The sequence below is a fragment of the Channa argus genome, chromosome 7 (assembly GCF_033026475.1).
Source record: "Channa argus isolate prfri chromosome 7, Channa argus male v1.0, whole genome shotgun sequence".
Classification (NCBI taxonomy): domain Eukaryota; kingdom Metazoa; phylum Chordata; class Actinopteri; order Anabantiformes; family Channidae; genus Channa; species Channa argus.
Window position 1 is genome coordinate 14,810,316 of NC_090203.1, and position 14,205 is coordinate 14,824,520.

General features: G+C 38.6%; 2 protein-coding genes across 4 annotated transcripts in view; both read left to right on the plus strand.

Annotated features, from left to right (window-relative positions):
- Positions 1-1,584: 1,584 nt before the first annotated feature.
- On the plus strand, positions 1,585-8,162 carry si:dkeyp-84f3.5 (uncharacterized protein LOC334144 homolog). The gene is made up of 2 exons (XM_067509263.1): positions 1,585-1,723; positions 5,517-8,162. The coding sequence occupies exon 2, from the start codon at positions 5,689-5,691 to the stop codon at positions 7,603-7,605; it is 1,917 nt and encodes a 638-aa protein (XP_067365364.1). The 5' UTR covers positions 1,585-1,723; positions 5,517-5,688; the 3' UTR covers positions 7,606-8,162.
- A 5,360-nt stretch (positions 8,163-13,522) lies between these two features.
- Positions 13,523-14,205, plus strand: part of znf1035 (zinc finger protein 1035) — a 37,983-nt gene continuing 37,300 nt past the window's right edge. For 2 of the 3 annotated variants that reach the window (XM_067509259.1, XM_067509260.1), the window contains exon 1: positions 13,578-14,198. The gene's annotated coding sequence lies outside the window, so the exon portion shown is untranslated. Of the gene's footprint in view, positions 14,199-14,205 lie in introns of all 3 variants that reach the window. The other variant, XM_067509262.1, reaches the window with a different exon arrangement.

Consider the following 14,205-nt stretch of genomic DNA (forward strand, 5'->3'; position numbering starts at 1 on the left):
ACCACAGCTTTTCTCAACAGCCAGCTCAGGCCACTGTGTGTCAAGAGTGCAAGGATAAAGTACATGAGTCTATTTTGAAAGAACTGGAGCCTGCCTTCAGTATGTGGACATCAGTCCAAGTAGGCTTAAAACTGAGGTATAATGAAGGCAGTCCTTGAAATAAATATTATAGATATTTTGCTTGTATTAGGTGGTTGTGAATTATAATTTTTGATATTGTTTTAGGGGAGGCTTTTTAGTTTTGCCTGCATATTTGTTAAACTTATATGAATTTACATGAGTACCTTTCAATTTTATCCAACTCATTTGGCTTTGTTAGTGTCTTACTCTTGATATATTGTGCAAATAAAGTAAAGCAACTTCATAAAACTACATCTACAGGACTTTTCACTGTGGTAGAGCAGACATTAACGTTGAGCAATAACTTGGGTTGCCTGATGTGGATGAAATCTGTTTGGAGGAAAACAGAAGTTTTCAGTATGGGAAAGTTGCTATATTATCTTAGAAAAACCCAACAATAATTTCAAAATATGTGTTCTTTTAATTTGTGGTTGGCATTGTTACACAAGCAACAAAAGACATGGTTTAGTTGAAAAATGTTTTGTTCGGTAAAGGGAACATCTCTTCAACTCTCAATTACACAATAATTAACCATAACCATTCACTTGGCTTTATGTTACAGCCACTAGTTTATAGACAATGATTTAAAATATATATTGATAATTAAAAAGATGGAACATTAAATCTTGTATTGAATCTACAAGTATTATTTGTAACCTGCTGAAACAATAACTAGCTTATTTAAGTGCCCATTGATACATGGTGCAACCAGGGGCCTGGTGCCTCAGTGGCAGAGCATTGCGTTGGGATGCCGAAGCCCGTGGGCTCATATTCCTCCCCACCAGGTGCAGCCCTGCCCACCCACAGGTCCAGAGACCTGCGCCCCGATAAAATGGGAGGATTGTGAAACTACTTAGAGAATATCTTTTATTTAATATGGAATATCACTTATCAACAACTGCACAAATAGGTTTAGCCTATAACATATTTGTCTACCCTGTGTATCTTCTTTTTGGTTTTTACATTTCCTCTTCTGGCCTGTAATTTTTTTTCTACTTTTTCTTCTACTAGTCTTTATCCAGCAGAGAGAACTGTTCTACAAATTATGTTGGGCTATGCTTTTACTAAGGATGTGGGAGGTGCTCAGTCATTTGTGATTATCTGTACATATTTTACATACTTTTCATAGTAGAAAAGAAATTTGGAAATATTGTAAATCTAAGTACACCAATTTAATGCATATAATCTATGTTTTTATTATTTCTGTGGATATTGCAGATGTTTTTTATAACCCTGTCTTTTCTTTAAAAACTGTTATTATTCTATTTATATACAATACAATCTTAAAATAAAAGTTCTCAACTCAACAAAAAAATATTAAAAGGCTATAGCCCTTTGGTTTAATTTGTAGCTCAAATTCAGTGCATGTGCTGAAATAATATATGTTAAGAAATAATGACTAAAGCATGTAGAGTGACGAAATGCTTTTTACAATAGGATTTCTTTTTGCATTTTGGTATAAACGTCATAAACGTATGTAGCGTGCGTCGTGATGTCACGGCGTTACCATCTGGGATAGACAGTCCGGGCCTGCACCATTGGGAGCAGTATTAGCGGGACGCTGGAAATGTTAACTGTGTTCTGAAATGTCATCCTTTTTATGGTAAGTAGTTTAAGCCAACTGTTAGAGGTAACTACCCGATACCTTAATGCCTAATTGTACAGAAATCATTTCTTTCCCCCACTTGTTGTGTAGCGTTAGCTAGCAGCGGCTAACGTCAATCTGTACTATCGTCTGACCAAAACATTATTTCACAGTTTTATTTTAACTATAAAGACGTTATGAACTGCTCTTAGTTTAAGTCTTTCTGTAGTTTTGTGTTCAAGAAGAGCTTGCCAGCACCCGCTCCCTCACAGTAACGTTATGCTGTCGTTTACTAGCTGCCAAAACACAATAGAGGTGTGCTAGCAGAATGATCCAGTCGCCCCCTCTTGGTAAACAGTTTTTAGACATACACGGCTGCTCATAATAAATGTAACTGTCAACACAGACATAGAAAACTTGTGCTTTATACATTTTTATCCAATACTATGCATTCCTTGACAATTCAATTCCAACATCTGAATTATTAGTTAATTCAGATGTTGTTGATGTTGATGTTGAAAAGCTCTTCATTTAAAAATCTTCATTTTCAAATCTATTTCCTTTACATTAATATTGTCTGTCAGGCTTATTATTTTATGATATGTGGAAAGAAGGATCAGCTGTTGGACCAGGATTTAAACAGCTTATCATAACTAAATCCGCTGCTTTGGTTGGGTATAGGCAGTTTTCAAACAGTGTCAATATGGAAGAGTTATTTTGATGCAATATAGCATAGCTTTTGGCTTGTCCCGTCAGGGGTGTTCTGCACGTTGATTTGGCATGAGTTTCACAGGGGTTTCATTGATGACATTGGATTCAGCCATAGTTGTGATACTGCAGATTTCTTTGAGGCATCCCCATCTTGATTTCAGACTTTGTTGTGGCAGAGTTATCTTGAACCTTAATTTTACAATTATAAGGGGGCAGTACATACATCTACACATTACATGGCTAATGACATTAACTGTGCTCTCTGTGCAATGTTATGCTTGTATGTGACTCTTGCAACAGATAAGGCTCTTTGAAACACATGGGCAAATGTTTTGTTATCTTCTGCATATTTAATCTACTGTTCCGTCTAGTATACTAATGATGTGCTCAGTATTATGAATTAGTGTTATAAACACAGACAAAGTAAGACAAAAATTAGTTTAACTGTATTTTTTAAGCGTAAGACAGATTCACAGTATGGTGTTTATTTATTTAAGTTTTTTTAAGGTTTTTGGCTTATTGTACTGTATAGAATTTAAAACCTTTTAATTTCATCTTTGAAACACTTGCATTTATTTTGCAGACTTAAAAATAAAAAGATATGCCAACCAGTGTTGGGATCGTTAGACAAAAAAGTAACATGCATTACATGTTACTTGTTAAGTTTTAAAATGCCTCACTTCACTTAATTACTCCAAACAAAGTTTGACAATTTATTCTTGAAGTTAGTGCTAAACTGCGCAAACGTTTTTATAGCTTCTTCCAGCCATGGCATTGTTTTTTCTTTCAAAGTGGAGATTTTTCAAGACTATGTCTGTATGTCAACACACCTTAAGTTTATTTTAACCAGAAATAGCATTCAAGCAAGTGAAGCTACCCCATTAACATTTTCTACATGTTATTAACAACATAAATTCAAATACAGTATAAAGTTGACTTTATACTGCAACGTTGTTGATCTCCTTCAACGTGGAGACCGTGATTCTTCAGACATTAATGCAGATCTATGTTATTAATGCTTTATGAAGTACTGGTGAAGTTAGAAGAAAACTGTTTTTTGACTTCTCTCTCTCCCTTTCTCTCTCTCTGCGTCTCTGTGTGTGTTCATGTCACAGCAGAGTGACACTGCAGGGGGAGAGAAAGGAAAGACACCTGCAGCTGATCCAAACATTCTGACTTTTTAATATCCATGTAGTAATGTGACTTATTTACACTTCAATGAGACAATTTGTGCAAATTAAATTTTCTGTCAGACCTTACACAGATTTTGTTTTGAAAATAAGGCGGCACTGCCCTGTTAATGATCTCTGCTTTCATTAATGTTTTTCACTCAGCTGCGTGCAGGTTACTGCCTGCAGCCTTTGGTTGCGCACATGTGCAGTTGGAGATAGCATTAGAAACTTGGTTACGCATATACATGGCAGTGTAATTGGCATTCTCTGAAAGAAATCTACCTGAAGAAACTGGGTTTCCCTTATACCCTGTGTTATGTATACATGACACTTAAGAAATCATATTTCCAGAGAAATCCAACTGGTTATGTTGTTTGGATAAACACAGAAACATCTTGCCTTTTGTTTAGTGTTTTAGTGCAGTATTTAATTGCCTAGAGTTTTAGGCAATTAATCTCAAAGTTGTTGCTGCCAAGAGCATCCACCAGGACTCAAGGATGAACAGATTTTTATTGCTTAAAAAAATCAGTCACTTTGAACTCACATCCATCCCATTCTCATCGGCAAGATATATCAGAAGTGCTTCTAGGAAATGGTGGATTTTCTTGAACTTATCTCCTTCTTGGCATAAACTAAAAAAAATTATTACAATTGCCATGTCGTGCCCCTTACAAAACCTTGTCATAATAAGACTTGACATGATACACTTAAGGGTCCATGCAATTTACCCAAACACAGAAAGTTGTCTGCGTTAGTGTTCACATATTTTTTGGTGTAGTTGGTGTATGTCTATAGGATTTAAAAGTTTTGCCATATAAGGGCTGACTTGGGCCTAATTACCTCTGATTGACAATGGCATTTATTCCTTGTGAACTACTTCTTTTCTACAACATAAACATAAGCCATGGCTAGGTTAATATTGAGGTCAGGACCGAGAAAATTGCTGGTATGTAGATGCAATAGCTGTGAAGAGGCTCAGTAATGTCCCCCCCCAATTTTCCACTATTATCTCTGTAATTTGAAACAGTACACAGGATTTAATCTTGTGCAACCACATCGTTAATTTCTGACAAGGTGTAGAACAGACGCTCCAAATCAACACGGGCTGTGTGAGAGCACAGGCATAGATATTTAATAACTATGTCTTGAACCTTAGATAGCAGATGATGCTGGGTAGAATCTCACTGAACTGAACTAGTTACAGCTGCGTTGTTTTTGTACTAACATGAGCGGATGACATAACATCATTAATATCTTTAGAAAAATCATACTTGACTGTGAGCAGCTATCATTCTCTTCTTCCAGACTCTAGGACCTTGATTTTTTTTAAATGAAATGAAACGATTACATTCATCTAAAAAGAGGACTTTAGACCAATGAGAAAAGGTCCATTTCTTTTATCTCTTGCCCATGTAACACATTTCTGAGCTTCTGGTTGAGGAGTAGCTTGATATTCGAAATGCATCAGTTGTAGCCAATTCCTGAAGATGTCTGTGCTTCTTGGCTATTAATGGAATGATTTCAGCCTAACTCCCGACATTGTGAAGCTCTCCCAAGTTCTTTAATCAGCTTTGCTTGACCGTCTTCTTATGCGTATGGTAATCCCGGTTGCTTGTGTACCTTTTCCTATCACACTTTCCCTACCAGCAAACCTTTAATGATTTTATATGCAAAAAGTGTGTGTTTTTAATGAATTTGTAACAATTTTATATGAATTGTTTCTATTCATTATGTATCAACCTACAAAGTTGAGAGGCAAGTTAAATGCACAGACATTTAAACTTTTGGCACCAATACTGTGGTGCCAACTTACAGCAGATCTTAGCTGGTCTATACTGACTGCATAGTGATCCAAAATATGTATCCAAATTTTGTAATTTGAGCTTTAGTGGTTTGAGTTCTTATTTGTTTATTTTTGGTTTCCCCAGGTGCTGAAACACATCAGTGGAACACAACATGGAAATCTCAGGAGAGATGTCAACATAAAGCTTGGAAGGACATCTTTTTAGAACCTGTTTGTTGAGCCTGGAAACATCGTTCCCACATGGAAAACAATTTTGCCTGTGACTGCATAGAGTTTTACTTGCCGATTGAAAAGTGATGCCATCAGCTCATGGGCAAAGTATCATCATGGAAAAGCAGAAATCATTAAATAGTGTTGCTTTATCTCAGTTGGGTGGAGAATCAAGTACCTTCATCTGCACGGAGTGTGGTGACGGGTTCAGTCAGTATTCTAACGTGTTGGCCCACATGGTCATTCATGGACCTTTGGAATCATTTTCTTTTGATGGCTCATCCAATGGATTTGAAGTTCCTCGAGAATATGTACTACAAGAAAATGGCACACTGATAGTTAGGAATGGTTTCATGCCATCAAATTCTTCTGTGAAACCAATATCTCCTGAAGTCCTGCCATCACAATTACAATCCCCTATTAAGCCATTGTCTCCATCTCTAAGACCAAAGCCTTCCTCTCAGAGAAATGTGTTAAGGTCAAGACCATCAGACTTAAACCTAGACAAGTCTCGTCAGGGCAATTACCGTTGTGAAATTTGTAGCAGGTCATTTAATAGCCTGCAGAGTTTACATCGTCATCAGCAGTATCGAAACACAGAGCGTGGTTACAAGTGTACTTTGTGCTGTAAGATTTTTGAAGGTAGACAGGACCTTAAGAAACACCTTAAAGACCATGCCAATGAAAGGTTTCATTGCTGTGGTCATTGTGGCATGCGATTCCTCAAATTGGATGCATTGAAAACTCATCAAAAAGAAACTCACCTCTCCCTTAAGGCTACAGTTTTAGGTAAATCTGAGAATAAGCCAGAAAGAAAGTTTGACAAAACATATCCTTGTAAGAAGTGCAAGTTGAATTTTTTCTGGATGTCAGATTTTCAAACACATTCACTGTACCATTGCAAAGGAAAAGAGCCTGATGCTTCTTTTACATCTGAAACTGAAGTTGACATGAACTCTTTGACTCTAGAAGTCACACCACTTGAAAACTGCCAGAGCAATGGCACATCTGTAGATTTTAAGAATGGGGACAGTAAAATCTCTAGGGAAAATAGTGATGATATTGATACAGGCTACTCTTTTACACCATATAGATGTGGTTTGTGTGGGGATCGTTTTGATAAGTTAACAGCACTTAAAGAGCATCATCTTACACATCAAACTCAGGAGGAAATAGATCAGTTAAATCAAGAATCACAGCGATCTTTTAAGCGCAGACTCCAACCTAAAGGTAGGCGTAGAAGAGGGAGTAATCCAAATGGTAAGCTGCATCCTTGCAAGCACTGTCATCGTGTTTTTAATCATTCAAGTAGTTTATCTCGGCACATGAGATACCATAAGGGTACTATGCACACGTGTGTATTTTGTGGTAGACATTTTCCACAACGCTGTGATTTGAGAAGGCATGTAGCCATGTATCACAAAGCTGAATTGGAAAAGAAACCAGGTTTGACAACTCCCCAAATTGGGCCTTCCCTCAATTCTCTTAACAGTCAGAAAAACCTAAGCACTCCTGATAAAAAAACCAAGAGCCCTACTGAAAATGAGCTAATGTCCTCACCAGAACAGATTCCATATGGCAAGTCATCAGGAAAAGTGGGCCGAGTTAACTACAAGTGTCAGGAATGTGGAAAGAGATTTGGACTGTTATGTGTGTACCAACGGCACTTGCGCTATCACAAAAAGGAACCTAACAAATGTCCTCGATGTCCAGCTCAATTTAGGAATTCTTCATCCCTTGAGCTTCATCTTCAAAATCATCCAAGCACTGGAGAAACAGATCATGATAGACAAACATCTCACTCTACTGGTACCAGTGGGGACCCTATCCCTGAAAAGGGCAATGCTTTGGACATAGAGGATGACTATAGAGACCATACTCAAAATGATAAAGGAAATTCTTCAGAGGTTCTTTATGAATGCACTGAATGCACTGAGACATTTTCATGCTTGGAGACATTTCTTCAGCACCAGACTTCTCATGGCTCAGAAAACAATGGGTAACTATCATGTCAGACCCCTCAATAATCGTTATTGCCAACAATTAAGCTCTCAGGAGTTGAATTTTCCTTTTACTTTTTGGAATGCAAATATTTGATTTGTAGGCGTTTATGTAAAGTTTGTAATTACTTTTAAATGCATTTCGTATTTAAGAAATAAGAAAACAATTTGTTTGTGAATCCAAAACTATTGAGAATCATTAAGAAATGCACAGATAAGGAGCATACCAAATTACTTTTTGAATAAATATGAAGCTCAAATTTTCATAAACAGTACAACACAAAATGGGTAAAATGCATGTTAAAAGCTACTATTCTTCCACTGTCTATGGTTAACTTGAAAGGCCCCACTATTGTTCAAGTTATTTCTGTGTCCATTGTATTTTTAGTGGCAACACATAAAACATTTTTTATCTGCTGCATTTTTCATCATGTTTTACTTGCAAAACAAAAGTGATTCTGAAAATTATTAATGTGTCTTTAAAAGTGAATATCTTTTTGAAAGAACAGCATTATCACAGTAATTTTTAATTGTGCCATTAAACATATACAGAGAAAATACTTATGTGCTCTCAGTTTTGGTCCTTAACAAGAGATGAAGTACTGCATAAAAGTGTTTCCTCTAGATGGTAGCTTAGATATCTTGGTTAATGTTTTGGTTAATGTTTTTATGCAATGTAAGCAGTGCAAGTTTTGAACAACAGCACGGAGGTAAATCCTGCTGTTAAAAAAATCAGATGGGCAGTCTCTAATAGCTCTTCGATGGCAGAAACATACTGCCCTGTAGTCTCGAGTTTCCTATATCCTGAATTTTTGGGGGCAAAGTTGGTCAAATCTAATTTGTTTGTCTATTGTATTTTTCTTTTTTGTGATGATTGATGTTTACACCCCTAAAGCCAGAATTGCACTCCGGCATTCAAATGTGGGTTAAATTTGGAAACACTGCCAAACTGTATGTCTGTTATACTTGCATAGTAGACGTTCATGTCCACAAGGTTCACAGAGTTGTGTTTAGGAAACCAGTATTTACTGACGAAGTAGAATAAAACAGGAATTTATAAGTGGTAAGTAACGTTACTCCAGCATAAACAAATAACTACAATCAATCGCTGACTGGACAGGAGACCAAAATGGGCAAGTTTATTTATTTATTTTGGTCATCTGCTATATGCTCCCCTAGCTGTTGTGTCTTTCTCTTAGTGTCTTTTCACATTGGGTTTTTTTAAACTGATGTCGATTTAACACAGTGATTTGGCTAAAAATCTGGGTCTAAAAATGAGGGTCTGAGCAGTGTCAAGGGTACAGGACACCAAAAAAACTAGGCGATACATTCAGTAATGTTCCTACATCTGACAACAAGTGACTTGATGTGTCACCGGCTTAAGGTCAGAGGTTCTCTAATCTGACCCTCACGCCCCCCTTCCTGTTTATTTTCAAACTATCTTTACCCTACCCATTGCTAATAAGCCAGATAAGCTGTGTTAAAAGGATAACACCCTCATCTTAGATGGTATTGTCTTGCTTCTGATTGACTGAACACACCTGATGCAGGTAATCAGCAGGAGATGTTGCAGTAGTATTTGGAAAATAAGCAAGGCAGGGGTCCTTAAGGACCAGGGTTTAGAACCATTGCATATTGAAGGGTCAACACAGAGAGACATAAATACACAACCATTCGTGTGCACACACACCTATGGGCTATTTAGAGTCACCCGGTAATCCAACATTCATGTCTTTGGACTTTGGGAGGAAACAGGAGTACCCTGAGAAAACAACACAAGCACAGGTAGAACATGCAAACTCAACAGAGAGGCCACAGTATCAACGTCGCCATGATACTAACATATAGTTAAAAGAAAGTATATCTCCAGCCCTTCTTTCAAATAGTCACAGATGACCACGTACACTCCCTGCGGCCACAAGTTCCTGGAATTCAAAAGAATACGATTTTTTTTCCTACATTTAATTTACTAACCTGTAACCAAACATTTCTCCCTTGGTTCAGATTCTCCTTTTGTTTTCCCTACCCTGCCTACTTTGTACCACCTCAAGAGGTACTACCCAATCAAGTTCCAGGAACTTGGTTCAGTAGGGGGTGAATGCTTGTCTGGTAGGTGTTTGTGATTTGTTAGGAGCTGGTATTATGACCCCTTTAAATAGTTTTAACAAACATATTTTAAACATCTTCGACGTGTTTTTTTTAAACATTTTACCTAAAGTTGTAGAATTTCGAAATCTATCTTTACAACAGGTCAGATTCCACTCTGTCCTTCATTAGGTCAATTCAGAAGAAATTAACATAACTACTCTCCTTTCGGCTTATCCCGTGAGTTCGGGGTCGCCACAGCGGATCATTGTCCGCATGTTGATTTGGCACAGTTTTTACGCCGGATGCCCTTCCTGACGCAACCCTCCCCAATTTCTACCGGGCTTGGACCGGCACTGCATCGCTGGGGAGGGGGACAGAAGAAATTAACATAAAATGTGCATTATTCAAGAGCGCTAAAGACCCGATTGCCTGAGGTAGCCGAAGGAAATCAATGCCGAAGGAAGCGCAACCCAATGAAGAATGTATATTGCCTCACTCTGCAGCTATATTACATTAGTCATTCGGTACACTTAAAATACAAACGGACAAATTAGGGTTCAGTGTTTTACCTAAGAACACTGACGTGACCAAAAGGAACTAAGAGTCCAATCTTAAGCTTGTGGTTCTTGAAAACTGCTTTAAAAACAGAGCTACCATTGTTGCATAGCAATCTCTAGACCAGACTCTGATCCTGAAAATAAAGGGGATGATCCTGGTGTTTGAAGACTTAAACAGCATGTTTTACAACATGGTACAAAGATTGATTGTGTTTCCCTACAAGCCACAATTTTTGGGGGGGTACATGGCTAGATTTTGCAAGTGCAGTTTATGGGAAGTTTTAGTTCTTGGGTTAGTAAGTTCTTAACTGATCAAGGGTTTTTTTTTCTGCAATTCTTAAGAACCATTGCTGTGATTAATGTTCAAATATTGTTCTTGCAAACCCCTGGGTGGTAAATCAAAAGGATTCCTAGAAAAATATGGCCACTACTATAGCTAGTTTATCCCTTGAGTATTTCATCACTCATAGAACCTGACCAGCCAGTTTAAGAAACTTTTCATATGGGGCAACTTTGGTGCAGGAAGGTAGCACGGTCGTCCACCAATCAAACATTTGTTGGTTCGATCCCCGGCCTTTCCGGTTACATGTCGAAGTGTCCTTGAGCAAGACATTGAACCCCAACTTAGTGGCCCCTGGTGAGTGTTGGCAAGCTGCATGGCAGCTCCCCCATCAGTGTGTGTGTGAGATTCTGAGTGCGAATGGGTGAATAAGAAGCGGTGTAAACGCTTTGAGAATAGGTAGAAAAGCGCTATATAAGTGCAGACCATTTACCATAACTAAAGCGATATATTGGGTAGATGTGGTCCTGTTGCTGGTACCAGAGTGGTTGATCTGAGGATTTTTAGTGTAGTCCAGTTGCTTCAATATGTTCCACTATGTGATGCCACTTGCTTCCTACCATGGAAGATAGCTAATGTCAGTCACCCACGTGATTAATCCCATTAGTTCTTACACATTTTGCTCATGGAACTAGATGGTGCTCTATTGTGATTACAGGCTCTGACTGACACGTCCACATTGTGGTATTACTCTTCTGACCAAGGGAAGCTAGACAAGTTGAATGGCACAATGAGGTTTGACCATTCTTTGACAAGGGTAGTGATGCCTACACCTACCTTTTGTACTTAGCCAAGACGTTTTAGTCACTGCAACATAAAACGCACATGCAACTCGCATAATTTGACAGATTAGGAAACTTGGCATCAGCCATGGTGTGCACCCAAATATGATCCATTACGTCATTTTTGGAGCAGTCGGCAGAACTAGAGCTATGAAGTGACTATGGCTCATGAGGTAGAGCAGATATCCACCATTTATAAAGTTATGGTTTGATTGCTGGCTTCTCTTGTCATATGTTGAGGTGTGTCGAGCCAGTTGCATGGCAGCTCCCCCAATCAGTGTGTAAGTGTGTGGGATTATGAGTGAATGGCTGATTGAGAAGCAGAGTAAGGTGCTTTAAGTGCCATTAAGGTAAAAAAAAAAAAGTACTATAGACGTAAAGACCATTTACTTTTTGCTCACCAAAGTAGTAGGACATTACTGGGAATTACAATAGGCATATGTTTTGTGTCCAATGCAAAGGTCCGCCCTAGGTAATTGACTACAACAGAAGCAAAAGGCAAGGTTGTGGTTACACCAGAAGGAAATGCCTTAGAATGAAACATTTGGCACCTGTCAAGAGTGACTGATATATCATACAAGAGGCAGTCAGTGGGTTTCCTTGCTGTCTCTTGCTTGGCAGAACTGCAATACATTTGTAGGGTTAAGTACTCATTGTCAGCAGAGTTCAGTGCTTAATAGAAACAAAGGGCCTGGATTGTAGTACTCAATTTTGGCCAAAATCATATAAGCTACCGACAGCTGACATTGATATGGTGATCTCTGGTATTCACTAGCTACCCATCAATGTATTAAGAAAGTCAGATGGCATATTACAAGGAGGTGCCAAATTAATTCTTATAAAAGTTGCTCAATAGGCACATATGCTGAAATGGTCTCCATATCCATTTGTGTCTTTCTCTCCCCTAACCATTTAAGAGCATTCCAATTTGAGACTTTCTCTGACCTCAGCCGACTTCCTGTTGGGTTTTTATACAATGAATGGTATAAAATGTTTGTCAGGTGACTTTTCCAGAATTTCCCATTTTGGCTGGAACAAATGGAGCCAACCATAACAATACCAATATGAATATGTTTCTGATGCTCCACTGTGCCATGTGATTGAACAATACCAAATGTGGCCACTATGTCAAAATTGTGACCTTTTAGACCCGTTTTCGAGGACTTGCTCTAAACCAAAGTAGACCAAAACATTTGGAAGCTAACAACTGGTCAACAGCAAGTTTAAGTGTGATGTATTCATGCTGACTGCAATTAGGACAATCTGACTTTTGAAGTTCAGGACATAAGGGGTCAGTATAGCCTACCTTTGGATCCTCAAGAAAAGGGTAGTTTCAAGGCTACCCCAGCCTTTAACCTTTGACTATACAGCAATAGCGTTTTTTTCAAAAACAAATAATGGTGAGCTGCATTTTGGAAAAAATGGGTGGGTTATGGCTGGGTTTAGAGTTCAGCTTGAAGAATGGATCCTAGCTATAGTACTTGTTTTTTTTCCTTTTGTTTTTTGTTACTGCATGAAAGAAAACAGGGTTAAGGTGTTAGAGGTTATTGCAAGAAAACATCAATTGATTCAATCATACAAAAGTGTGATATAACTAGTTATTCTATATATGTAGATTTTTTTTTAGAATTTTTTGACTGTCAAGTTTAAAATATGAGAGATGCATATGAACTGGCTTGGTCAGAAAGTTGTTCCATATTCATGTGCATAGTGTTTATAATAGAAAAATATATTTGGGGACCTGGGATCAGTTACTCTGTTCTGCAAATTCTCAGGTAAAAGCAAAGGAAGACTCGATAGGTACATAAATGCACTTGTCAGATGAAGTAAACTATATGCACCCAGAACATCAGACATGATCAGAAAATTATGTTCATCCATCAGATATATATACATATATAAAGCTTTGAGTTGATTTATTTTCTTGTCTTCTGTATTTTAAGGGGGTCATGTTCTTATATGCACCTCAGCCAAAGGGGTTTTCTAGAAAATCGGGATAGGGAGATGGCGCCATTTTGTGGTAAGTCTTGCTCACAAAATGGTTGTGTGCTACTTATTAACCCTTTAAAGGCCAACCACTACAAGACCAGCAGACAAGTAAGCACATCAGGTTGAGGACCACAGTTACTTTGATGGTAGACTATTCATCCAGCAACAGCGTGGTACCTTGCTGAAACTGCACAAAAGAGCACAGAAGGCCCACGTAGGATTGCATTGTTCAGCACTGTCTGCACAACCAGTGGTGCCTGTCGGTCGCAGCACGTATGGAGTGCAGGAGCAGCTGCTACAGCATAGAGACAACCGCGGCGCAGTCGCCCGGAAGGACTCGCGCTACCGCCTTGTCAGGCTCTGGAGGTGTCAGCCATAGAACATGGAGGGGCGGGCTTTCCTGGAGTCTCAGCACCTTGTTATTGGTCGTTATTACACGGTGGCACAACGTACGCGCAGTTTTCGGTACATTGTCTGAAAATGCGCAAAGGAAGATAATGGAGGCGGATCGGAATATAGCGCCCGTGTACATAACTGTGTAGACGACTTTCACACAGTGCAGCTAGGACAGGCTTTTTGACGGAACGACCTCCATCGACTCACAGTCCACAAAAGAAAAATAGGTATCCTGGCGGTATTTTGCAGGAAAGACGGAAGGCATCGAAACGGAGGACAGTCGCTCTTTCTGCGTATATTGGATAAGAAGGTCGAGCTTTAATGTCTTTGGAAGAGGTCGGTTAAGTGTTAGTCATTATTATAGCGAAGACCATGTAGCCGATAGACCACAGAGGGAATCAGGCGGTGCATCACACGTCAACAACAACACGGATCACTTATCTGGTAAGGG

Coding starts and splice junctions, on each gene's coding strand:
- si:dkeyp-84f3.5 (XM_067509263.1), top strand. CDS start 5,689: ATGCCATCAGCTCATGGGCAAAGTATCATCATGGAAAAGCAGAAATCA.